Source organism: Chiloscyllium plagiosum, unplaced genomic scaffold, assembly GCF_037043375.1.
Source record: "Chiloscyllium plagiosum isolate Xiang-an unplaced genomic scaffold, Cpla_swu_hap1 HiC_scaffold_42, whole genome shotgun sequence".
Classification (NCBI taxonomy): Eukaryota; Metazoa; Chordata; class Chondrichthyes; order Orectolobiformes; family Hemiscylliidae; genus Chiloscyllium; species Chiloscyllium plagiosum.
Genome location: NW_028270180.1, coordinates 22,677,206 through 22,704,693, shown reverse-complemented (window position 1 = coordinate 22,704,693; position 27,488 = coordinate 22,677,206). Strand labels below are relative to the sequence as shown.

The window sequence follows — 27,488 nt, the reverse complement described above, 5'->3', positions numbered from 1 at the left end:
TATACCCCTCATGATTTTATAAACTTGTAGAAGGTCATCTCTCAACCTCCCACGGCTCCAGTGAAAGACGCCCCAACCTCTCTTTATAACTTGTTCTTGAATTCGGTTTTGAATCTGCTTGAGATGGAGGTGAAAGAAAGACAATTTGCCCAAGATCCTTAAACACCACGTTCCAAAACCATGATCATGTCCATCCAGAAGGACAAGGGCAGCAGATACATGGGTACGTCACGACCTGCAAGCCCCCCTCCAATCCAGTCACCATCCTGACTTGGAAATAGATCACGGTTCCTTCAAGGTCACTGGACTAAAATCCTGGATGGCAGCACTGAGGGTCGACTTGTGCAAATGGACTGTAGCAGTTCTAGAAGGCAGCTGACTGATCAATGAATGATACTGACAGCATGAATTCAAAGAAAACCCTCTGGTTTGTTTAGCCACCCTGCTTCCTGACCTCCTTTTTCAAATTTATCATCTGTATTGTACATTAAGTGTTAAATGTTCTGTTTTCATATTTCCTCTCAGATTTATTAGTTATTGAAACTCCAGTCTCTTTCATTTTAGAAAAATTTGGAATTGACCATCTTTCATTTTTGATGAGATTAAGTAAATTTAACTGAATTGTAATAGCTACGTACTAAAAAAACAAAATATTTTTTGCGACTGTTGTAACTCAAATTATAAAAATAATTAGTTCTCAGTTTCCTTCCCTCTTCACACAAGCTTCAGTATTGACTACACAGTACAGCAAAACAGCATTCCTGCAAACTACACTTCAAGTACCAGTTGAAACTACAAGAGCAATTTACTTCATCAATTAGTGACAATAAATCTCAAGTGAATGATAAAGCACTGCCCTGATGGAAGAGTGGTACAGAGGGATCTCCCTGATGACTATTTTACTTGTCTAATTGATGTTTGAATTGCAGAAATTTCTGCTTTGTTGCAAAATTGTCCCTTCCACTTGTCTGATTGCTTTGCAGTGGGGAAAAAAAAGTATAAATTATGAATGATCTTTACTGAACCAGAAGCTGTTTATTGGATATTTTTAATCTTCTACTGTTCTTCTTGATTTTTAGACACTAGACTTGGGTTTAGGGGCCTCTTTTTCATTTTAACTAGCTCATTTAAAATCAGTAGAGTTAAAGTACCTTCTGTATTGATGCTGATTATATCTTTAAATTTGCATCAGGGACAGTAGTACAAAATTCAAACTTCACAAGACAAATGACCAGTAGTGCATCTCTACCACCGCACTAGGGCATGAAGTCGGTTATTAAAGCCATCCACCTGCACCCAGAACTGGAAAACCAGCACCCTCTCTGCCCAGCAATGCACTCAGTGTCTCAATCCCATCACTACCACCTTGAAGTGTGATCACTGACTTGCTTGTCACTGCAAAAAGAAAAAGAAAAATCACTGGATACAAAATCTTCCTGACAATATTGCAGAGTGCTTATTCACTGAATAACCAGAATTTTAGATTAGATTAGATTCCCTACAGCGTGGAAACAGGCCCTTTGGCCCAACCGACCCTCCAAAGAGTAACCCACCCAGACCCATTTCCCTCTGACTAATGCACCTAGCGCTATGGGCAATTTAGCATGGCTAATTCACCTGACCTGCACATCTTTGGACTGAGAGGGGAAACCGGAGTACCCGAAGGAAACCCTTTAGTTTATAATATAATAGTTTTAGCCATCACTAGATTATGGATGGGGTGTCAATGGCAGTGAGATCACAGGCACTGCAACTGTATGGGCAGGGAGTCCATTCCTTGGAGGTGTGAGACAGCAAACTCAGCCAATGAATTAATCGGATCCATTTTTGTCATACTGAACTGTCCAGGAGACCGAGAAAAGCCTTGCTCTTTTACTTGAAAACAGCCCTGGGGTCAGAGGTTCGTGACTCAAGATCTTAAGAGAATGACAATCCTTAGAACTCCTAATGCTGTGAGGATTATCAGTAAAGCACCAGCACAGATTATAAATTCAAGATTCTGGAATGAGATTTGTTCAACCTTCTCAATCAGAGGGACACAGCTACCAGGAGCATTCTCAGAGTCTGAGTCGATAAAATGTGGAGCTGGAAAAAGCACAGCAGGTCAAGCAGCATCTGAGGAGCAGGACAGTCGACATTTCAGGCAGGACCCTTCATCTCAGAGTCTATTCTCTGTCACAATTCATTATACTCTTCAATTATGGAGTGATACAGCACAGAAACAGACCATCCAGTCTAACTCATCCATGCTGATCAGACATCCTAAACCGATCTAGTCCCATTTGTCAGCATTTGTCCCACATCCCACTAAATCCTTCCTATTCATATGCCCATACAGACACCTTTTAAAACGTATTAATTGTACCAGCCTCCACCACTTCCTCTGACTGCTCATTCTATTCACTCACTACCCTCTGAATGAAAAAGTTGCCCATTAGGTCCCTTTTAAATCTTTCCTCCCCTCATCTTAAAACTATGTCCTCTAGCTTTGGACTCCCCAACCCTAGGGAAAAAAAAAGACCTTGGCTGCTCACCCTATCCATGCCCCTTATGATTTTATAAACTTCTACAAAGGTCATCCCTCAGCCTCAAACTCCAGTGGGAAAATTCCCAGCCCATTCAGCCTTTCCCTACAGCTCAAACTCTCCAAACCCGGCAACATCTTGGTAAACCCTGAAGTGGTTCAGAAAAAAATTACACAACATCCTTCCTATACCAGAACTGAATGCAGTATTCTAAAAAGTGGCCTCATCAATATCTTATACAGCTGCAACATGACATCCAACTCCTATACTCCATGCACTGACTAATAAAGGTAAGCATGCTAAACACCTCTTTCACCACCCTCTCTGCTTGCAACCCCACTTCCAAGGAACTATGTACCTACATCCCTTTGTTCAGCAACATTCTCCAGGGTCCTACCATTAACTGTACAAGTCCTGCCATGGTTTGCCTTACTAAAATGCAATACCTCACATTTACCTAAATTAAAGTTGATCTGCCACTCCTCGGCCCATTGGCCTATCTGATCAAGGTCCCATTGGACTGGGGCTCTAGATCGCTAGCCCAATAATATTGCCTGTACACCACCATTTCCCCCACTATGATACTGCCGAATGGAGGATCGACAAAGGATTGGCATAGGTAGTAACTGTCTTCTGCTGCAAAGCAGCAAACAAGGGACACAGCTGTCAGGCGAAGTACCAAAACACAAATTGACATCGTGTCTTTAAAAATACAGTATCAACTTAAGATTGCACCATATTTGCCTCCCAACAGCAATGACAAAGAAATAAGCTGCAGTTGTGTGCTGCGTGTAGTACCTTTCCACTTCAGCTTTCAGTGCTCCTCGCAGATCCTTCTCCTTCCGAGAATCTATAATACATAAAACAATCAATAATTCGTGTTTAGTCTCACTCTTGTGAGACTAAATTCCAGACAAATATGAAGTTACATTAATTACGCTCTTTCAGCAATACATTAATCGCTCCTGTACAAAGGTTTCATTAAGTAAAAACCAGGAAAGTCTATTAAGCAAAGCTGTTTTCAAATCACCCCTTCCACCAAATACTGTATTATTACCTAACATAAGATCCAGCCAACCACCTAACATAAGATCCAGCCAACAAGGTCTCAACTCAGAAAAGTGCCACTATGTGCGAAATGGGACTTAATATGAGCAAATTTTTCATTACTTGTATTCTTAACTTTGACAGGGTCTGTTCACTTTTATCCCCCCAAACTTATTAATTTGTTTTGACTGAAAAGCTATCAAAATGTTTCAAATAACCATGCACTAAGGGATTGATGCATTGACACCATTTATCCATGAGCTGGTTCAGTGCTCGCATCTTCTGAGCATCTGATGTCCCCTCCTACCAATCCACACAAAAACAAGCCATTTGTTAATAAACAAGAAAACCTAGGAACTTGCGATTTTATTTCTCACTCCGTAGTGGTTACACAGCATTTTGTAATACAAGAATACTTAATATGAGCAAATTATCAAAGAACATAGTCACTGTCCACAGGAAATGTAGGAAAGGACGTTTATAGTAATGAATGCACAATCAGAGAAAACTCAAGTCACAAAAATCTTAATTCTCACAAAAAAAGTCACGCAAATTCTCAAGTGCTGAAATTGTTTTGCCCCAGTTCAGAATGAAATTTCAGAATTTTCAGTGCCTACTTCGTCTCTTTTCCTTCCCTGCTTTAATAAAAATAAATCTCAGTATCTCACCACTCGCTTCACAAGAACTGTCTCCTCACAAGTGTATGTTGCACACAGTCTAATAGCCTGCATATGTTGTAGTGGTAAAAACTGCATATAATAGACAAATTGTGGCCAACCTATTACCTCAGACATATTGAGCACTATCTCAACAGTCCTCCAATCTATGCTTGACTTATAAATCACTTCTTTATTCTGTGGCTTTTAACTCCTTCAAATGCATGCTTATTTTGGTTCGTTCAAGATGTGCATTAATTGGCTTGGTAACAACCAGTTAAAACCATTCAACAAATTGTTAACTGTATCAACAGCACGCATTACACTCCAAAATCTTTAATCCTCAGTCTGTATCGCCCCTTTGCTCCAACCAACTATATTCAGAACGCGTTACCATTTAACTAAAATTAGAAAATGGAAACATATAAAATAAATGCATGGCAGTTTTTGGTAAATTAGTCAATTTAAGACAAATAATGAAAAACGATGGCTAATGTGATGCACAATCATAATAGAGATGGCCAGAATTTTTTTTGTTTTGCAGAGATGAAGGATGTGTTAACAATTAAGAAATCACAAAATTAAAGGGGGAAAAAAAAACTATAAAATGGGTCATTAAGTCTACTTAGCTGTTGGGCTCAGAAAGCTGGGTGATAAGAAAAAGATCTGCAGAAATATTAAGTCTTTGAGATATAGAGAGTTAGACTGATTCTAAAAATTCTATAAACAGACTATAAGACAAAAATGTAGAGCTGCTTGAAACTGCAGGAGCAAAAAAAAAGAAAGGACACAAAGTCACATCCAGAAAAGGAAGCGTCAGTATTTCGACAGTTTGATCAGAGTTGAAAAGCTACAGAGATCTCTTCTAGAGGGCGAAGTGGGGACTGTGGAAGGTGGTGGTTTGACTTGGGCGTTGCTGGATGTGTGAAGATTGAGCCAGACGGATGAGTGTGGTCCCACGTGTGACGATGCTGCTCCTTTTACAAGGTTATGTTGTCCTTGGTTGTTTTCCACCCCCCCCACAGACAGGTCATAAAAGATACAGACTCCGAAAAGTCTAAGTTGAAGGGTTTTAGGGATAATTTGATTACAGCTAACAGATAAAAGCCTTTTGCCTGAGGAAAACACTTCTACAATGAAAGGGAAGTGGCCAGTTCTCCCAGCTCAGCTTTTCTCTGGTTTAGTTTGGTTTTAGCACAGTAGAGTTGAAAAAGCTGCTGGACCCCAAAGAAGCAAGTCCATGCTGGTACTCTCTCTGATATCTGTCCTGTAAGACCCTGGGTTTGATTTTACCTTGTGTGCCAGGGGGTGTTTATGGGGATTGTTGCAAGTACTGGGAATAGCATCAAGTTGGTACAATCTGCTGGGTTTTCAGACAGGTTAAGTTAGTCTGTTCTCTTTTGTTTGTGTTTCACTCGGTACTCTGCGAATAAATTCTGTTTTGTTTAAAACTAAGTGGGTTGACCAGTTGCATCACTCCTGGAGTTATACTAGCTTAAAACACCTAGCAAAGAGAGTGTGTTTGGGCCACTTTCTTGAAATGCTTTGAGGGGGTCAGGCTTGGTCCATAATACACAACAGCACACTGTCTGACAGCAGCAGCAGCAATAAATGCAAGGGATAGGATTACACCCACAGGTTTGGTCCAATTATTCCATCCCTTAAACCATTTCTTGTGAAGACTACATTTGGACTGGTCTCCCATTCTGCAATATCACCAGAGGGTTAAAGTTACTATAGCAAATACAATTTAAATTATTTACCAAGTGATTTAATCGGCTTTGGCAGCACAGGTGGCCACTGAGTAAGATAAGGGCCCATGGTGTCACAGGCAAGGTGCTAGCATGGATAGATGCTCGTCTGTCTGGCAGAAAGCAGAGAGTGGGGATAAGAGTCCTTCTCAGGATGACAGCCGGTGACAAGTGGTGTTCCACAGGGCTCAGTGTTGGAACCACAACTTTCCACTTTATACATTAACAATTTAGATGAAGGTGCTGAGTGCAGACGATACAAAGATAGGTCGAGGGACAGGTAACATTGAGGAGATGAGGAGGCTGCAAAAGGATTTGGGCAGGTTAGGAGAGTGGGCAAAGAAGTGGCAGATGGAGTGCAATGTGGGAAAGTGTAAGATCATGCACTTTGGTAGTAAGAATAGAGGCATGGACTATTTTCTAAATGGGGAGAAAATTCAGAAATCTGAAGAAGTGCAAGGAGACTTGGGTGTTTTAGTCCAGGTTCTGAAGATAAACTTGCAGGTCAAGTCAGTAGTTAGGAAGGCAAATGCAATGATGCCATTTATTTTGAAAAGACTTGAATATAAAAGCAGGGATGTAGTGCTGAAACTCTAAGGTTCTGGTCAGGCCACATTTGGAGTATTGTACACAATTGAGCCCAATATCTCAGGAAGGGTGTACTGGCCTTGGAGAGTGTTCAGAGGAGGTTCACGAGAATGGTCCCAGAAATGAAAAGCTTAGCATATGAGGAATGTTTGAGGTCTCTGGGTTCGTACTCAATAGAACATAGAAGGATGGGGCCGGGGGGGGAAATCTAATTGAAACTTACAGAATACTGAACAGCCTCGACAGAGTAGATATTAGGAAAATGTTTCCATTGGTAGGAGAGACTCGGACCTGGGGGCACAGCCTTAGAGTAAAGGGAAGACACTTTAGGACTTCGATAAGGAGAAACGTCTTCAGCCAGAGTGGTGAATCTTTGGAATTCATTGCCACAGAAAGCTATGGAGATCAGGTCATCGAGTACATTTAGATTAGATTCCCTACAGTGTGGAAACAGGCCCTTCAACACAACAACCCTCCAAAGGGTAACCCATCCTGACCCATTCCCCAACCCTATATTTACCCCTGACTAATGCACCTAACACTACGGGCAATTTAGCACATCTTTGGACTGTGGGAGGAAAGCAGAGCACCCGGAGGAAACCCACGCAGACACGGGGAGAATGTGCAAACTCCACACAGACAGTCGCCCGAGGCAGGAGTCAAACCTGGGTCCCTGGCGCTGAGAGACAACAGTGCTAACCACTGATAAATAGGTTCTTGTGTATCAAGGGTTACAGGGATAAAGCGGGAGAATGAGGCTGAGAAACTTATCAGCCATGATTGAAAGGTGGAGCAAAATCAATGGGCTGAATGGCCTAATTTCTGATCATCTCTCTTATGGACACTTTCAGTTACATCTTTTATCCTTTTATTCTTAAACCACTCAAAATGGTGCCGGGTTGTGGCAACAGTTGAGCCTTTTCATTGTACTTTACTGTATTATTCACTGTAAAATGCAAGTGACAGTAAATCAATCCATGAATCATAAATCTCTGCCAATTGTGCTGTATATTTTTATTTAACCATTATGGCAATTTGCCAATTTTGAGAAATTGGAGGAATTATGGGACTGGATGACACACGAGTATTCAACAAACAGAGTCATTGGGGTTACATTAACCTCCCCAGATGGGACAGCCACTGCATCAGACAGAAAGTGAGTTGCACTCCTCATCCTAACATTACTCATCAAATTTAATGGATGGTAAAAATTGAGCAAAGTGCCAAACCAACATTACGCCGAATCTTACAAGATACCTGACTGGCAATTTTGATTAAAATTAGGCACCGTATAAAAATCAATGTAATCAACATTCATTCAATAAACTAAACTCCAAGTTATGTTAATAAAACTAATGTGAAAAGGGTATTTTTTTTCCCTTTTGTCTCCATCTCAAAACATTCAGTTATAGCAAAGCAGGAACTGCTAAAATTCAATAACCAAATGCAGTTAAAACAAGTCAAATCCTTCCTACCAAGACGTAGCTCAAATATGCTGCACCATTCTTGCTGCAGTCTTTACAATTACATCATACTCATGGAGATATGCAGATAGAGCACACTTAGTAGCCTGATACACCACGTTTTTAAAAAAAGCCAGAAATTTCCCAAGCCAAGTTAATGACTGAATCTAGCATCAAACATGTCAATGGATAAGAGACAAGCTAAAGGTTCTGAAGCCATTGGTTGTGTTAGGAGAAGGGTAATGAGATTGGGAAAAAGTACTACACAAGAATCCTTGTGGGCCAGTTTTGGGGCCCATTATATCAGAGTAATGACTCGGGATTCAGAGACGGAGTGTAAAGATCAAAATTACGTGATCAGCTTGCCCATAGGGAAAAATTATAAAAAGGTGATGCAAGTAGCACCAGCATGATGGTAAAATAGGTTTAAGAGAAGGCAAAGTACAATCAACAGTGAATCTGAATAGTGCCCAGCAGAAACAAAGCAGGTTTAATTTTACAGAGATACTGTGGTCACATGAACAAATGCATTGACAGTATTTGGTCCCTTCAGCCTGTTCCTCCGTTCAATAGGAACACAACCTGATTATGGCCTCAACTCCCCAGTTTTCCAACTATCCCCATCATACTTGAGTTGATCAAAAATCAGCCTTGGCCAGATGCAATGGAAGACACCTTGTTTTTTAAAACTGTCAGCCCCCTCCCCCATGTGGTTTTACACTCTACTCAGAGAAGAAGCATCCTCTCAGCATCCATTCTGTCAAGTGCCTCGGGATCTTAGATGTTTCAACAGGACAACCTCTCATTCTGCTAAATTTCAAACAGTACAGGCCCAACCTTTCCTCGTACAACAATTCCTTGATCCAATGTATCAGCTGCAATAGATTTCAGAGTGTGTAACAAGCATGACAGATGTCCAGTCATTACTGTAACATAGGAAAGCAATAGCTAATTTGGACATCGCAAGCTTCCATAAAAATTAATAGGTTGTAGTATGCATCTTACAGCATGTCAGGCACAGATCCAAGTGCTGTTTAAATGATTTGGAGGCTTCCACCTCCACCAAACACGGCAGCAAGTTCCAGACACCCATCACCAATGCTCCCTCTAATGTTTCTTCCTGAGGTACAGACATCCAAAGACCAAGCGTTGTAGCAGCTTCCACAAGCTGATCGTCATCTACAGAACCTTCCAGCAGTTAGGCAGCCACACAGTTTAGATGGAATGCTGCAAACCACCCCCACCTTTGCCTCTGGATGAAAAGGTTTTTCAAGTCTCTTCCAGTTCCTTAAATCTGTGCTTCTGGTAACTGACCACTGCTGTGGCAAATAGATCTTCATGTCTACTTCAAGCCCCTCACTTATTTTGTATTTCTCAATTAAGTCACCCTTTCACCTCCTCCGTTTTAAGAGCAGCCCTATCCTATTCGATCTTCCTTCATATCTACAATTTTCAAGCTCTGACAACATTCTTGTAAATCTCCTTAGTATTCTGTCTAGAGCACTGATGCCCTTTGTAGTGAACAGAGCTGTACAAATAGCTCTAGCTTTGGCCTAAGCAGTTCCAGTATTACATCCCGAATTTCTATTCAATACCCTACCCAATGAAGGATAGTATCCCACATGCCTATTTCACCACCTGCCACCTTCAGAGACCTCGAGACATGTATTCCAAGGTCCCTCACTTCTACTCATTTCAATATCTTCCTGTTTATATCCTTGCTTTGTTTGCCCACCCAAAATGCATAACTTCACATTTAGAGTCATAGAGATGTACAGCACGGAAACAAACCCTTCAGTCCAAATCGTCCATGCCGACCAGATATCCTAAATTAATCTAACTCCATTAGGGCCATATCTCTTTAACCCCTTCCTATTCATATATCCACTCAGATGCCTTTTAAAATGTTGTAATTGTACCAGCCTCCACCACTCCTCTCGTAGTTAATTCCATACACGCACTACCCTCTGCATGAAAATGTTGTCCCTTAGGTCCCTTGAAAATCTTTCCCCTCTCACCTTAAACCTATGCCCTATTCCTTTGGACTTCCCTACCCTGAGGAAAAAACCTCAGCTATTCACCCTATCCATGCTCCTAATGATTTTATAAACCTCTATACGATCACTCCTCAGCCTCCGATGCTCCAGGGAAGATAGCACCAGCCTATTTAGATTCTCCCTCTAGCTCAAACTCTCCAACCATGGCAACATACTTGTAAATCCTTTCTGAACCCTTTCAAGTTTAACAACATCTTTCCTATAGCAGGGAGACCAGAATTGAATGCAGTATGCCAAAAGTGGCCTAACCAAACTCCTGTACAGCTGCAACATGACCTCCCAACACCTATTCTCAATGCACTGACAAATAAAGACAAGCGTACAAAATGCCTTGTACACTACCCTGCAACTCCACTTTCAAGGAACTATGCACTTCAAGGTCTCTTTGTTTGGTAGCACTCCCCAGGACCTTACCATTAAGTGCATAAGTCCTGCTCTGATTTGCTATACCAAAATGTAGCACCTCACATTTATCTAGGTTAAACTCCATCGCCACTCCTTGGTCCCATTGTACTCTGAGACAACCTTCTTCACAGTCCACTACACCACCAATTTGGGTGTCATTTGCAAATTTACTAACCATACTTCCTATATACACATCCAAATTATTTACAAAATGACAAAAAACAGTGGACCCAGCACTGATCCCTGCGGCACAACCCTGATCACAGTCCTCCAGTCCAAACAGCAAACCCATACCACCACCCTCTAAGCAGAATATATAGTTTACAGCTGCAAAGAAAATGCAAGAAAGATCAACTCTAATATATTCGAGGTTCATTTATAAGTTCTAGCAAGTTTTGTATCCAAATAGCTATCGTACATACTCGAGTAACAGTCAATTTTTTAACTACTTTTTAAGGTTAAATTTACGGGGTCGACTATTACATGGATACTACTTTTCAGGGTCTCAAATTCATGCCCATAAAAATTCATACCGTATCATTAGCAGAAGCCCAAGTGATCTCTAAACGAATAATTACAAAAAACAAAAGTCTGGCAATTATGAAAACCCAGAGCGTAATTTAACAGCCCGCGGACTGGAAGACCAGGAGTGGAGCGCAACAATGGCAGACTGGAAAGCTGCAGCAGGACGTGACAGCTGGCACAGTGACTCAAACATTGATCTGTTATCTGTGAAGAACTAGGGTTGACTTTTACACAAGATATATGGATCAAATCCAATTGCCACTTATCTGCCAACTCAATCAAACAAGTGATATCATCCCATAGCCAAAAACCATTTTTCTCACTAGCAACAAAACAGGGAATTTCATATTGTCTGCAAAATTTGCCAATCATGCCTCTCACATACAAGATATGCTGCAAACAGCAAACAAGCCAACACAGAGCCAGGTGGAAACTGCTTTTCACTGCAAAAACACCCATCGGTTTCCTATCACTGAGCCAAATTTGGATCCAACTCCCCTGTATCCTATTGGCTTTAATTTTTCTGACCAGTCTGTAATGAGACCCCTTGTCAAATGGCTCGCTAAAATTCATGTAGCTGAATTCAATCCACCGTATTACGTCCTTAAGACATTCAATTTTGTTATTAGGACACTCACTGATCAAAACCATGCAGGTTAGACATGATTAATCCCTGCCGCAACAGTTCATTCTGACTCTCAGAATCGACCTTGGCAATTCACGCACTGCCAAAACCAGACAGAGCAGCTTATAATTATTTGACCAATCCCTCGTGGCATTTTTGAATAACAGCCCAATATTCACAGACCTCCAATCTTTTCGCACCGTGTCTGTATCTAGTGAGATGGGAAAATTTTCTCCGCTAGGAGGACACCTTTCAAGGCTTTGATGAGGTTGCACTACAGACCTCCCAACACAAAAAAAAAACCAAAGAACTGCTATGATGGAAATCAGGAACAGAAATTGCTGGAAAATCTCAGCAGATCCGGCCATGTATGGAAAGAAAGCAAAATTAACATTTCAGGTCAGTAACCCTTCTTCAGACCTTCCAACAGCCAGAGGGAGACGGAGGAACAGATATGAAGACAGGTTATGGAAAATCGTGAACACAACAGTGTTGTTGAAGAGGGTGATTTTAACTTCCCAAACATTGACTACGGCTCCCTTAGCACCAGGGGGATGGATGGGGGGAGTTTTGTTTTTAAAGGTACATCCAAGAACGTTTCTTGAAGCAGTATGTAAATAGTTTAAGTAGGAAAGGGGCCATACTAGACCTGCTATCGGGGGATGACCAGGTTTCAGTGGGGGAGCAATTTGGGAACAGTGACCAGAATTCTGCAAGTTTAAAGTTCTACCTCGATGCTACGGTCAAGAAAGCACACCAATGCCCCAACCAACTCAGAAGGCTAAGGAAATTTGGCATGTCCACAATGATTCTTAGCAACTTTTACAAATGCATCATCGAAAGCATCTTATTTGGATGCATCACTTGGTATGGCAATTGCTCTGCCCAACACCACAAGAAATTACAGAGAGCTGTGAACACAGCCCAGTCCATTATGAAAACCAGCCTTCCTTTCATTGATTCAGTCTATACTTTCTGGTGCCTCAGGAAAGCAGCCAATATAATCAAAGACCCCTTCCACCCCAGTTATATCCTCTTCCGTCAGGCAGAAGACACAAAAGTTTCAAAACACGCACCAAAACATTCAAGAATAGCTTCTTCCCTGCTGTAATCAGACTTATAAATGAACCTTTAATATATTAGAGTTGATCTTTCTTGCACCTTCATTGTAGCTGTAACATTATATTCTGCATCCTGTTCTCTTACCCTGATGTACTATGTAAGATATAATTTATCTGGATAGCATGCAAAACAATACTTTTCACTGTATCTCGGGACATGACCATAATAAATCAAATTAAATAAACGTATGGATAAGGATAGAGTAGTCCTTGGGTAAAAGTTAAATTAGAGAAGCTAATTACAACAATGTTTGACAGGAACTGGGCATGTAAATTGGGATAGCTGTTTCAGGATAAATCCACATTTGTTACGTAGGAATCTTTTAAAGGCCAGTTGATTAGAGTTCAGGACCAGTATGTTCCTGTGAAAGTGAAGGATAAGGACAGCAAGATTCAGGAACCTTGGATAACAAGAGCAATTGTGAGCTCAGTCAAAAACAAAAATAGAGAAATACATCCAGGGAAGTTATTTGGGTGCAACTGAGAAATAAGAAAGGGATAATCACCTTATTGGGATTGTATTATAGACCCCTCAATAGTCAGAGGGAAATTGAGAAACAAACTTCTAAGGAGATCTCAGCTATCTGTAAGAATAATAGGGTGGTTATGGTAGGGGATTTTAACTTTCCAAACGTAGACTGGGACTGCCATAGTGTTAAAGGTTTAGATGAAGAGGAATTTGTTAAGTGCGTACAAGACAATTTTCTGATTCAGTAGGTGGATGTACCTACTGCAGAAGGTGCAAAACTTGACATACTCTTGGGAAATAAGGTAGGGCAGGTGACTGAGGTATCAGTGGGGCAGCACTTTGGGGCCAGCCACCATAATTCTATTAGATTTAAAATAGTGATGGACCAGATCTAAAAGTTGAAGTTCTAAATTGGAGAAAGGCCAATTTTGACTGTATTAGGCAAGAACTTTCGAAAGCTGATTGGGGGTTGATGTTCACAGGTAAAGGGACGGCTGAAAAATGGGAAGTCTTCAGAAATGAGATAACAAGAGACTAGAAAAAGTATATTCCTGTCAGGGTGAAAGGAAAGGCTTGTGGGTATAGGCAATGCTGGATGACTAAAGAAATTGAGGATTTGGTTAAGAAAAAGAAGGAAGCATATGTCAGGTATAGACAGGATAGATCGAGTGAATCCTTACAAGAGTATAAAGGAAGTAGGAGTATACTTAAGAGGGAAGTCAGGAGGGCAAAAAGGGGACATGAGATAGCTTTGGCAAATAGAATTAAGGAGAATCCAAAGGGTTTTTACAAATACATGAAGGACAAAAGGGTAACTAGGGAGAGAATAGGGCCCCTCAAAGATCAGCAAGGCGGCCTTTGTGTGGAGCCACAGAAAAAGGAGGATATACTAAATAAATATTTTGCATCAGTATTTACTGTGGAAAAGGATATGGAAGATATAGATTGCAGGGAAATAGATGGTGACATCTTGCAAAATGTCCAGATTACAGAGGAGGAAGTGTTGGATGTCTTGAAACAGGTAAAGGTTGATAAATCCCCAAACCCTGATCAGGTGTACCCAAGAACTCTGTGAGAAGCTAGAGAAGTGATTGCTAGGCCTCTTGCTGAGATATTTGTATCATCGATTGCCACAGGTAAGGTGCCGGAGGACTGGAGGTTGGCAAACGTGATTCCACTGTTTAAGAAGGGTGGTAAGGACAAGCCAGGGAACTATAGACCATGAGCCTGACCTCAGTGGTGGGCAAGTTGTTGGAGGGAATCCTGAGGGACAGGATGTACATGTATTTGGAAAGGCAAGGACTGATTAGGGATAGTCAACGTGGCTTTGTGTGTGGGAAATCATGTCTCACAAACTTGATTGAGTTTTTTGAGATAGTAACAAAGAGGATTGATGAGGGCAGAGCGGTAGATGTGATCTATATGGACTTCAGCAAGGCGTTCGACAAGGATCTCCATTGGAGACTGATTAGCAAGATTAGATCTCACGGAATACAGGGAGAACTAGCCATTTGGATACAGAACTGGCTCAAAGGTAGAAGACAGAAGTTGGTGGTGGAAGGTTGTTTTTCAGACTGGAGGCCTGTGACCAGTGGAGAGCCACAAGGATCGGTACTGAGTCCTCTACTTTTTGTCACATACATAAATGATTTGGATGTGAGCATAACAGGTACAGTTAGTAAGTTTGCAGATGACACCAAACTTGGAGGTGTAGTGGACAGCGAAGAGGGTTACCTCCGATTATAACAGGATCTGGACCAGATGGACCAATGGGCTGAAGTGGCAGATGGAGTTTAATTCAGATAAATGCGAGGTGCTGCATTTTGGGAAAGCAAATCTTAGCAGGACTTATACACTTAATGGTAAGGTCCTAGGGAGTGTTGCTGAACAAAGAGACCTTAGAGTGCAGGTTCACAGCTCCTTGAAAGTGGAGTCGCAGGTAGATAGGATGGTGAAGCATGCATTTGGTATGCTTTTCTTTATTGGTCAGAGTATTGAATACAGGAGTTGGGAGGTCATGTTGCGGCTGTACAGGACATTGGTTAGGCCACTGTTGGAATATTGCATGCACTTCTGGTCTCCTTCCTAACGGAAAAGATGTTGTGAAACTTAAAAGGGTTCAGAAAAGATTTACAAGGATGTTGCTAGGGTTTGAGGATTTGAGTTATAGGGAGAGGCTGAACAGGCTGGGATTGTTTTCCCCCTTCAAAGAAGGCAGTCTGTCCAGTTCTTCCCTTCTCATTGTCCTTATTGTATCTAATATTTTACATACCCCCTTTATCTAGAATGCCTGCATCATTGTGGGCGGCACGGCGGCAAGCACTGCTGCCTCAGAGTGCCTGAGAACCGGGTTCAATTCCCGCCTCAGGCGACTGACTGTGTGGAGTTTGCACGTTCTCCCCGTGTCTGCGTGGGTTTCCTCCGGGTGCTCCGGTTTCCTCCCACAGTCCAAAAGATGTGCAGGTCAGGTGAATTGGCCATGCTAAATTGCCCGTAGTGTTAGGTAAGGGGTAAATGTAGGGGCATGGGTGGGTTGCGCTTCGGCGGGTCGGTGTGGACTTGTTGGGCCGAAGGGCCTGTTTCCACGCTGTAATCTAATCTAATCTAATCTAATCGTTCTCTTTTGTGAAGTCAAAAACAAAATACTCATTAAGAACCTTGCCCACAAATTCTGCATCCACACAAAAGTTAACCTGTACATCACTTATCCTTTTCTTTTAGTAATCCTCTTATTCAATGTACTGAAAAAACATTGTCAATTTTTCTTCGTTTGACAATTTGTTTTGCTTGTTTTTATAATTTCGTTTTTCATCTCACCCCTGTACTTTCTGTACTCCTCAAAAGCTTCCTAAAGTATTATCTTTTTTGAGATTGTCATAAGCTGTATTGTTCGGTTTTATCTCACTCCATACATTTCTGGGTAACTAGGGGGAAGACTCCAGATTTAGCAGCAGCAGCAAACTATAGCAACTGCATGCTGTAGTCTAGATGGACCACTTCAATTCCGTGGTAGGATCTTTCTATCAGGCAGGGCGCTGCAATTAACTCTCTTGCTCACTCGCTCAAAGCAGAACATAGGTCCAACTCAGAGACTGGATCATAAAATCCAGGCTGATGCTCCAGGGGAACACCAAGGGGATCGCCTTTCAGCTCAGATGTTTAAATCAAGGCTCCGCCTGCTCCACCGTAGTGTTAGGTGAAGAGATAAATGTAGGGGAGTGGGTCTGGGTGGGTTGCGCTTCGGCGGGTCGGCGTGGACTTGTTGGGCCGAAGGGCCTGTTTCCACACTGTAAGTAATCTAATCTAATCAAGTAGGGGTGAAAGATTCTGTCTTATTGGTTCAAGAGCAATTGTGCCTGCAAATGCTTAACCTTCAAGCGAACTAAAGTGGATAACATGGTCATAATGATATTGCTGATTTCTTTGGAGCCTTGCTTTGGCTGGCAGCTACGTTCCCTGTAACACTGACATACTTAAAATATTTTATTGGTAATAAAGTACTTGGAACATTCCAAGGCTGTGAAATGCACTCTAAAAAATGCAAGATGGATGAATGAGCCGAGAGGTGCCAGATAGCTTCAACAAAAGCAAGACCTCAGATGATGGGGATCAGAGATAAAAATCAAAGTGCTAGAGAACCTCAGGTCTGAAAGCATTCGGTGTTGAGAGAAGCAAAATTAATGCCGAGCTGAGTCAAGACTCTTCTTTGGAGCGGAGGCTCTGAATGCTTTCTCTCTCGCAGATGCTACCAGATCAGAGGGGGTCTCCAGCATTTTCTAGTTGTATTTGAGCCCCAAGAGCTCTCCTGATTTCTTTGAGGAGAAAGTGAGGTCTGCAGATGCTGGAGATCAGAGCTGGAAATGTGTTGCTGGAAAAGCGCAGCAGGTCAGGCAGCATCCAGGGAACAGGAGAATCGACGTTTCGGGCATAAGCCCTTCTTCAGGAAGCCCTCCTGAAGAAGGGCTTATGCCCGAAACGTCGATTCTCCTGTTCCCTGGATGCTGCCTGACCTGCTGCGCTTTTCCAGCAACACATTTCCAGCTCTCCTGATTTCTGTCTATCTTGCTCAGCGTATGCACCACTAACAGACATATTAGACTGTAGAGTAGGCATCTTTCTCTTTAAAATGCATTCTTGGAATGAAATTATTTTTCTGTGCAAGTCAGCAGTTTTTTTGCTCATTCCAAGAGTCCATGTGGTGCATTGGCATGTGTAATAAGGTCTCTGAACAGGTTGGTTAGAATTTTTTGTTGCCCATGCTAGTGGCGCCTGATAGTATGGTGGTAGGCCTTTCTGAATTACTGCACATCATGGTCTTGAAGCTCCCACGGAGTTGCTTAAGGGAAATCCAAGATTGTGTCCTTACAATCACAAAGGGATCATAATATGTTTCCAAGTTGGAACAGTGCAGTGAGTTCAGAAAAGATTCACAAGGATGTTGCCAAGGTGGAGAATTTGAGTTATAGGGAGGTGCTGAAGAGGCTGGAGCTGTTTTCCCTGGAGTGTCGGAGGCTGAGGGGTGACCTTATAGAGATTTATAAAATCATGGGGGGCTTGGATAGGATAAATAGACAAGGTCTTTTCCCTGCGGTAGGGGAGTCCAGAACTAGAGGGCATAGATTTAGGGTGAGAGGGAAAACATATAAAAGGGACGCAAGGGGCAACTTTTTTCATGCAGAGAGTGATGCGTGCATGGAATGAGCTGCCAGAGAAAGTGGTGGAGGCTGGTACAATTACAGCATTTAAAAGGCATCTGGATGGGTACATGAATAGGAAGGGTATAGAGGGAAGTGGACCAAATGCTGGCAAATGGGACTCGATTAGGTTAGGATATTTGGTCAACATGGACGAAAGGGTTTGTCCGTGCTGTACATCTCTATGACTTGCTACTCTGGAGTCAGAAGGGGGAGGAGAAAAGTAAAGTAAACAAAAAGGCTACATCCTAGAAGTTGGGCCAGGACCACCTTAAATAGACTCATGACAGCAAATTAACCATCCGACTCATTACCTTCAAAGTTATTACTAAAAGTTCAATTTCTAACTTCTAAATATGAAGTTAACATACAACCAGTTAGGAAGACCAGGAACAACTGCAAGTAATTTTACTATTACAGATTTCGACATTCAGTGCATCTCACTAAGATACCGGAGATGAACTCTGAAGAAACAAAATCCCTGAGAAAGATAGAAAGCTTTGGGCCCTTCATTTCTGAAGGATTCCTACAAAAGCTACTAACCTTCAAACAAATTACCCCAGCTGTACCTGCACAACTGCCTGAAGCCAGAGAGGAATGTAAACAATCTGAAATTTTTCATTACCTGACAGTGAAGTTTGAACACACCATTCTCTCAAACACATCTCTTTCAAGTTACTGGGAATACAGTTAAAGCTGCAGCTCCAACAAACTTCTTAACTCCCCACTGGCATGCCTCAAGCAACTTTTCACTTCACACGTTTTAGCCTTGTTACCAATCAAGCTCAAAAACATTAACGAAAAGCTGACAACTTCACCTCCACTACACTTCCAGCTGCATTAAGGTGTATAGTAGCTTAGTGGGTAGCACGCAAGCCTCTAAATTAGGTGGCAGTAGGTTGAAGACCCACTAGTTCAATAAAGATCATGATCACACTGTTGTGGGGTGCCATCATTTTGGCATCAAGGCTCCTATCTCCCCCCCCCCCCCCCATACCACCTCACCCCCTTTCTCCATACCCATTCCATTTTCCCACAGACCCCCTCACCCCCGAACCAGTGCTTCCCCCCTCACCTCCTTTCCAACTCCCCCCACACCCTCTCCCACCCCACCCCCTGTACCCCCTCTCCACACCTAGCCCATCTCCCTTTTCCAGTATCCCCCACTCACACCCTTTTCCCACACCCCCTGCACCCCATTCCCATGCCCCCAACCTCCTTTCCCAACCCCTGCACCCTCACCTCCCTTGCCCCTCCCCTCCCCTTCCCTCCCCTGTCCCTCCCCACTCCCCCGCCCCGCCCCTCCCCCGCCCCTCCTCCCTCCCCCGCCCCACCCCTCCCCTCCCCTCCTCCCTCCCCCGCCACTCCCCTCCCCCCTCCCCCGCCCCTCCCCCCTCCCTCCCCCGCCCCGCCCTCCCCCGCCCCGCCCCTCCCCTCTCCCTCCCCCGCCCCTCCCCTCCCCTCTCCCTCCCCCGCCCCCACCCCCTCCCCCACCCCTCCCCCCTCCCTCCCCCACCCCTCCCCTCCCCCACCCCCTCCCCTCCCCCACCCCCTCCCCCCTTCCCCTCCCCTCCCCCTCCCCCTCCCCCCCCCACCCCTCCACCCTCCCCCTCCCCCACCCCTCCCCCTCCCCCACCCCTCCCCCCCCCCTCCCCTCCCCTACCCCTCCCCCCCCCTCCCCTCCCCTACCCCTCCCCCCCCCCTCCACCCCTCCCCCCTCCACCCCTCCCCTCCCCCTCCCCCCTCCCTCCCCCCTCCACCCCTCCCCCCTCCACCCCTCCCCTCCCCCTCCACCCCTCCCTCCCCCACCCCCTCCCCCCTCCACCCCTCCCCTCCCCTCCCCCGCCCCCCCCTCCCCCACCCCTCCCCTCCCCCGCCCCCCCCTCCCCCACCCCCTCCCCCCTCCACCCCTCCCCTCCCCCTCCCCCACCCCCTCCCCCCTCCACCCTCCCCCGCCCTCCCCCACCCCTCCCCTCCCCCGCCCCCCCTCCCCCCTCCCCCACCCCTCCCCCACCCCCTCCCCCCTCCACCCCTCCCCTCCCCCGCTCCCCCCTCCCCCACCCCTCCCCTCCCTCGCTCCCCCTACCCCCACCCCTCCCCTCCCCCGTCCCCCCCTCCCCCATCCCCTCCCCCCCGTCCCCCCCTCCCCCACCCCTCCCCCGTCCCCCCCTCCCCCACCCCCTCCCCCCTCCACCCCTCCCCTCCCCTCCCCCGCCCCCCCCTCCCCCACCCCCTCCCCCCTCCACCCCTCCCCTCCCCCGCTCCCCCTCCCCCACCCCCTCCCCCCTCCACCCTCCCCCGCCCTCCCCCACCCCTCCCCTCCCCCACCCCTCCCCTCCCCCGCCCCCCCTCCCCCCTCCCCCACCCCTCCCCCACCCCCTCCCCCCTCCACCCCTCCCCTCCCCCACCCCTCCCCTCCCCCGCCCCCCCTCCCCCCTCCCCCACCCCTCCCCCACCCCCTCCCCCCTCCACCCCTCCCCTCCCCCGCTCCCCCCTCCCCCACCCCTCCCCTCCCCCGCTCCCCCCTCCCCCACCCCTCCCCTCCCCCGCTCCCCCCTCCCCCACCCCTCCCCTCCCCCGCTCCCCCCTCCCCCACCCCTCCCCTACCCCCACCCCTCCCCTCCCCCGTCCCCCCCTCCCCCCACCCCTCCCCCCACCCCTCCCCCCTCCCCCATCCCCTCCCCCCCCCACCCCTCCCCCGTCCCCCCCTCCCCCACCCCTCCCCCGTCCCCCCCTCCCCCATCCCCTCCCCCCCCCACCCCTCCCCCCCCCCGTCCCCCCCTCCCCCACCCCTCCCCCGTCCCCCCCCCCCCACCCCTCCCCCCCCCGTCCCCCCCTCCCCCACCCCTCCCCCGTCCCCCCCTCCCCCATCCCCTCCCCCCCCACCCCTCCCCCGTCCCCCCCTCCCCCATCCCCTCCCCCCCCCACCCCTCCCCCGTCCCCCCCTCCCCCGTCCCCTCCCCCGTCCCCCCTCCCCCATCCCCTCCCCCCCCCACCCCTCCCCCGTCCCCCCCTCCCCCATCCCCTCCCCCCCCCACCCCTCCCCCGTCCCCCCTCCCCCATCCCCTCCCCCCCCCACCCCTCCCCCGTCCCCCCCTCCCCCATCCCCTCCCCCCCCCACCCCTCCCCCGTCCCCCCCTCCACCATCCCCTCCCCCCCCCACCCCTCCCCCGTCCCCCCTCCCCCATCCCCTCCCCCCCCCACCCCTCCCCCGTCCCCCCCTCCCCCATCCCCTCCCCCCCCCACCCCTCCCCCGTCCCCCCCTCCCCCATCCCCTCCCCCGTCCCCCCCTCCCCCATCCCCTCCCCCCCCCACCCCTCCCCCGTCCCCCCCTCCCCCATCCCCTCCCCCCCCCACCCCTCCCCCGTCCCCCCTCCCCCATCCCCTCCCCCCCCCACCCCTCCCCCGTCCCCCCCTCCCCCATCCCCTCCCCCCCCCACCCCTCCCCCGTCCCCCCCTCCCCCATCCCCTCCCCCCCCCACCCCTCCCCCGTCCCCCATCCCCTCCCCCCCCCACCCCTCCCCCGTCCCCCCTCCCCCATCCCCTCCCCCCCCCACCCCTCCCCCGTCCCCCCCTCCCCCATCCCCTCCCCCCCCCACCCCTCCCCCGTCCCCCCCTCCCCCATCCCCTCCCCCCCCACCCCTCCCCCGTCCCCCCCTCCCCCATCCCCTCCCCCCCCCACCCCTCCCCCGTCCCCCCCTCCCCCATCCCCTCCCCCCCCACCCCTCCCCCGTCCCCCCCTCCCCCATCCCCTCCCCCCCCACCCCTCCCCCGTCCCCCCCTCCCCCATCCCCTCCCCCCCCACCCCTCCCCCGTCCCCCCCTCCCCCATCCCCTCCCCCCCCACCCCTCCCCCGTCCCCCCCTCCCCCATCCCCTCCCCCCCCACCCCTCCCCCGTCCCCCCCTCCCCCATCTCCTCCCCTCCCCCGTCCCCCCCTCCCCCGTCCCCCCCTCCCCCATCTCCTCCCCTCCCCCGTCCCCCCCTCCCCCGTCCCCCCCTCCCCCATCTCCTCCCCCGTCCCCCCCTCCCCCCTCCCCCCCCTTCTCCACCCCTCCCCTCCCCCTCCACCCCTCCCTCCCCCACCCCCTCCCCCCTCCACCCCTCCCCTCCCCTCCCCCGCCCCCCCCTCCCCCGCCCCCCCCTCCCCCCTCCACCCCTCCCCTCCCCCACACCCCCTCCCCCCTCCACCCTCCCCCGCCCCCCCCTCCCCCCTCCCCCACCCCTCCCCTCCCCCGCCCCCCCTCCCCCCTCCCCCACCCCTCCCCCACCCCCTCCCCCCTCCACCCCTCCCCTCCCCCGCTCCCCCCTCCCCCACCCCTCCCCTACCCCCACCCCTCCCCTCCCCCGCTCCCCCCTCCCCCACCCCTCCCCTACCCCCACCCCTCCCCTCCCCCGTCCCCCCCTCCCCCATCCCCTCCCCCGTCCCCCCCTCCCCCACCCCCCCCTCCCCCATCCCCTCCCCCCCCCACCCCTCCCCCCCCCACCCCCGTCCCCCCCTCCCCTCCCCCCCCCACCCCTCCCCCGTCCCCCCTCCCCGTCCCCCCCTCCCCTCCCCCCCCCACCCCTCCCCCGTCCCCCCTCCCCATCCCCTCCCCCCCCACCCCTCCCCCGTCCCCCCCTCCCCCATCCCCTCCCCCCCCCACCCCTCCCCCATCCCCTCCCCCCCCCACCCCTCCCCCGTCCCCCCTCCCCCATCCCCTCCCCCCCCACCCCTCCCCCGTCCCCCATCCCCTCCCCCCCCACCCCTCCCCCGTCCCCCCCTCCCCCATCCCCTCCCCCCCCGTCCCCCCCTCCCCCATCCCCTCCCCCCCTCCCCCATCCCCTCCCCCCCCCCCATCCCCTCCCCCCTCCCCCATCCCCTCCCCCCCCCACCCCTCCCCCATCCCCTCCCCTCCCCCATCCCCTCCCCCCCCCCATCCCCTCCCCCCCCACCCCTCCCCCGCCCCCCTCCCCCATCCCCTCCCCCCCCCCACCCCTCCCCCGTCCCCCCCTCCCCCCCCCCTCCCCCCCCACACCCCTCCCCCGTCCCCCATCCCCTCCCCCCCCACCCCTCCCCCGTCCCCCCCTCCCCCATCCCCTCCCCCGTCCCCCATCCCCCCCCCCCCCCACCCCTCCCCCGTCCCCCCCATCCCCTCCCCGTCCCCCCCCTCCCCCGTCCCCCCCTCCCCCGTCCCCTCCCCCTCCCCCCACCCCTCCCCCGTCCTCTCCCCCCCCCACCCCTCCCCCTCCCCCCCCACCCCTCCCCCGCCCCCCCCCCACCCCTCCCCCATCCCCTCCCCCGTCCCCCCCTCCCCCGTCCCCTCCCCCTCCCCCCACCCCTCCCCCGTCCTCTCCCCCCCCCACCCCTCCCCCTCCCCCCCCACCCCTCCCCCGCCCCCCCACCCCTCCCCCATCCCCTCCCCCATCCCCTCCCCCCCCCCACCCCTCCCCCATCCCCTCCCCCCCCCCACCCCTCCCCCTCCCCCCCACCCCTCCCCCCCCCACCCCTCCCCCCCCGCCCCCACCCCTCCCCCCCCCACCCCTCCCCCTCCGCCCCCCCCCCTCCCCCCCCGCCCCCCCCCTCCCCATCCCCTCCCCCCCACCCCTCCCCCGCCCCCCCCACCCCGCCCCCCCCACCCCTCCCCCCCACCCCTCCCCCCCCACCCCTCCCCCGCCCCCCCCCACCCCTCCCCCCCCACCCCTCCCCCGCCCCCCCACCCCCCCCCCCCCCATCCCCTCCCCCGCCCCCCCCACCCCTCCCCCATCCCCTCCCCCCCCACCCCTCCCCCGCCCCCCCCACCCCTCCCCCTCCCCCCCCACCCCGCCCCCCCCACCCCTCCCCCATCCCCCCCCACCCCTCCCCCCCCACCCCTCCCCCCCCCCCACCCCTCCCCCATCCCCTCCCCCCCACCCCTCCCCCCCCCACCCCTCCCCCATCCCCTCCCTCCCCCATCCCCTCCCCCCCCCCACCCCTCCCCCTCCCCCCCCGCCCCCCCCACCCCTCCCCCTCCCCCCACCCCTCCCCCTCCCCCGCCCCCCCCACCCCTCCCCCCCCCCACCCCTCCCCCTCCCCCTCCCCCCCCCGCCCCCCCCACCCCTCCCCCTCCCCCCACCCCTCCCCCCCCCACCCCTCCCTCTCCCCCTCCCCCCCCCGCCCCCCCCACCCCTCCCCCCCCACCCCTACCCCTCCCCCCCACCCCTCCCCCTCCCCCCCACCCCCCCCCACCCCTCCCCCCCCACCCCTACCCCTCCCCCCTTCCCCCTCCCCCTCCCCCTTCCCCCTCCCCCTCCCCCCTCCCCCTCCCCCTTCCCCCTCCCCCTCCCCCTTGCCCCTCCCCCCTCCCCCTTGCCCCTCCCCCCTCCCCCTTGCCCCTCCCCCTCCCCCTTGCCCCCCTCCCCCTCCCCCTTGCCCCCCTCCCCCTCCCCCTTGCCCCTCCCCCTCCCCCTGCCCCTCCCCTGTCCCCTGCCCCTCGCCCCTCCCCCTTGCCTGCCCCTGCCCCTGCCCCTCCCCCTCCCTCTCCCTCACCCTCACCTCCATACACCGAGTTTCTCTCCGCCCTCAGGTTCTCTTCCACCGCCGTCACCTTCCTCCGCCTCTCGCGGAAAAACTCGCTCAGCTCCGCCGCCCGGCGGCTTTTGCCGCTGCACGGAAACCCGCACACAACCACCAGCGGCATCGGGGCCGGCGGGGCGCTGGGGAAAGGAGGCCTGAGGCCTGGGCCCCGGGCTCAGAGACAGGCCGAGGGCGAGGCTGAGGGCCGCCCCTTAAAGGGTCCGCGGACTCATTTCCTGTCGGTTCATTAAAGGGGAGTCGCTGGCGACACCGCCATCCGCCGGGCAGGAGGCGCCATTGCAGGGCCCAGGTCACGTGGTCTCCCTCAGCCTCCTCCTCTGCTGCCAGCTTCCAACTCATGGTAGATCATGCTGGGGACATTTCATTAGAATCCCTACAGTGTGGAAGCAGGCCATTCAGCCCATGAAGGTCACACCAACACTCCAAAAGGAACCCCCCCCCTCCCCGCCCAGACCCACACCTGTAACTGTATTTCCCATAACTAATCCACCCAACCTGCACATCCCTGGACACTGTGGGGTAATTTGGCATGGCCAATCCACCAAACCTGCACACCTTTTCAGTGTGGGAGGAGACCAGAGGAAACCCATGCAGAGACCAGGAGAATGTGCAAACTGCACACAGACAGTCGCCCGTGGGTGGAATCAAACCTGGAGTGAGGAAGCAGTTCTAACCACTGAGCCATCATGCTGCCCCGAACATCATTTAACCATTTAACATCATTGCAAAAACAAAATTGACAGAACAGACTTGTCACCCTCTCATCTGATATTCTGCTTTATTAGGAGATAGCGAGGTCTGCAGATGCTGGAGATCAGAGTTGAGATTGTGTTGCTGGAAAGGCACAGCAGATCAAGCAGCATCCGAAGAGCAGGAAAATCGACGTTTCAGGCCAGAGCCCTTCAGGAATGACACTGGAAACCTCAGGGGTGGAGCAATAAGTCGAAGGTGGGGGGGAGGGGTGGTGCTGGGGAGAAGGAGAAGGTAGCTGAGAGTGCAATAGGTGGATAGGGTTGGGGGTGAAGGTGCAGGTCCACAGTTTCTTTCACCAGTTTCTTAATTTCCCCTTCCCCCATCTTACCCCAGTTCCAACCTTCAAGCTCAGCACCACCTTCATGTCCTGATACACTTGTCAATCTTCCTTCCTACCTATCTGCTCCACCCTCCTCTCCAATCCATCACCATTAACCCCACCTCCATCCATCTGATCCATACACACAACCACCTGATGAAGGAGCGGCACTCCGAAAGCTAGTGCTTCCAATTAAACCTGTTGGACTATAACCTGGTGTTGTGTGATTTTTAACTTTGTATTCCCCAGTCCAACACTGGCATCTCCAAATCCATCCACCTAGTACACTCTCAGCTACCTTCTTCCCAGCCTCACCCCTCTCCCATTTATCTCTCCACCCCCAAAGCTCCCAGCCTCATTCCTGATGAAGGGTTCCAGTCCAAAATGTAAATTTTCCTTCTTCTCGAATGCTGCCTGACCTGCTGTGCTTTTCCAGCAACACACTCCCAATTCAGCTTTATTAAACTAGTCCACTTGGTAGTAGAGAGCATTGAGAATTGCTGATAAAGAAAGACCAGTTTATTAATTCAATTTAAATTCCACCAGCAGCCATGGTGTCATTTGAAACAAAAAAACAGAAATTGCTGGAGAAACTCAGAAGGTCTGGTGCAGCTGTGGAGAGAAAGCAGAGTTGATGAATCAAAACTGAAGAAGAGTCACCAGACCCAAATGTTAAGTTTCTTTTGGTCTCCAAAGATGCTGCCAGAGTTTGTGTCTGAATTCCAGCATCCAGAGTTCTGTTTTATTTTGTTATTATGGTGGGATTAGTCTGCAGAGAATCAACCTTGACCTCTGAATGACTAGTTGAGTCACTTTACAACCACATCACCCTCAGTGGGGTACAGCTTTCAGTATCCAGAATCAAACATTGCTCAAACTTGAATTTGGTTTCAAAACTCATGGATGAGGAATTTAAAAATTATGTTCATCCACTCATTTTCAGCACTTGAAGTGATAGTGGTACAGCAGTTGGAAGAATTTTTTGTTCAACTCTTCTGTATGCAGAAGTTTCATCATGTGCAGGCATGATTTCTTGCAACATATTTGACTCATGGAAACTGTTATGTTGCTACATATTCCACCTGTCTATACGTACAATTAATACATTCCTGCAGGATAACATCAGAGAATAAAATATTATTATCTGGAGCTTCAAACCCTATTTAAATGTATCAAACGGATAATTGCTGAGCTGAGAGGTTCCAACTCTGCTACTGATCTGATTAACAATAAAGTGTTAGTTCCAAAGTATGCTACATTCTGATGGACAAGTTGACCTTTCTGAATGAGCAGTAGGAAAGTCCTTCCAATTATTGTTGTCAATGCTGTTGCATTTCAAAGAAAGCATCAAATTGCATGAGCAATTTGTCCTTGCTGTGGTGGCCGTTTCAAGAGTTGAGAGGACTAGATTTGGCCAAGATGATGATTTCCGGCCATTTGGACACAGCATTCAAACTATCAAAACTGATTGTACAGTTTTGCCTGAATGCTTACAGAGCTAGCTTCAAGAAGAGCGCTAGCATCTGTTTATTGGTCCTCCCATTGATTCGGAAGGATGCAGTACAGTAAGTGCTGGTAAAATTTCTCTCGCATCCTTATGTGTCACTGGTACACAGTCCAGGCGTCACTACAGTACAGAAGCTTGGTGACAACAAATGTTCTGCCTCTTAACCAATGACATTATAAAACACTGATGAATTAACCATCAAACCAATTCTGGCATGCTGTCCTTCACTGGATGCAAACTAATTGCTTTGTTTGTCAAAATTAAACAGATTAGATTCCAAAGTAATTCATTATGTCTGAGATTTGTGAAAATGTGCAGCATTGCAACATAATTACAACAAATATCAGCACTATCGAGTGTCTTTATTGTAGTAATACATCAAGATGCTTGATGTACACACAAGATACACACCTTCAGGCGACTGTGTGA

The 27,488-nt window shown here is 50.5% G+C and overlaps 1 protein-coding gene across 1 annotated transcript in view; it reads right to left on the bottom strand.

Moving 5' to 3' along the window:
- kti12 (KTI12 chromatin associated homolog) overlaps window positions 1–24,667 on the bottom strand; it is a 42,832-nt gene extending 18,165 nt beyond the window's left edge. The window contains exons 1-2 of the mRNA XM_043680568.2: window positions 24,439–24,667; window positions 3,324–3,375 (exon numbers count right to left, since the gene is read on the bottom strand). Coding sequence (XP_043536503.2) covers window positions 3,324–3,375; window positions 24,439–24,583 — 197 coding nt within the window. The 5' untranslated portion in view covers window positions 24,584–24,667. The remainder of the gene's footprint in view (window positions 1–3,323; window positions 3,376–24,438) is intronic.
- Between the last annotated feature and the right edge of the window lie 2,821 nt (window positions 24,668–27,488).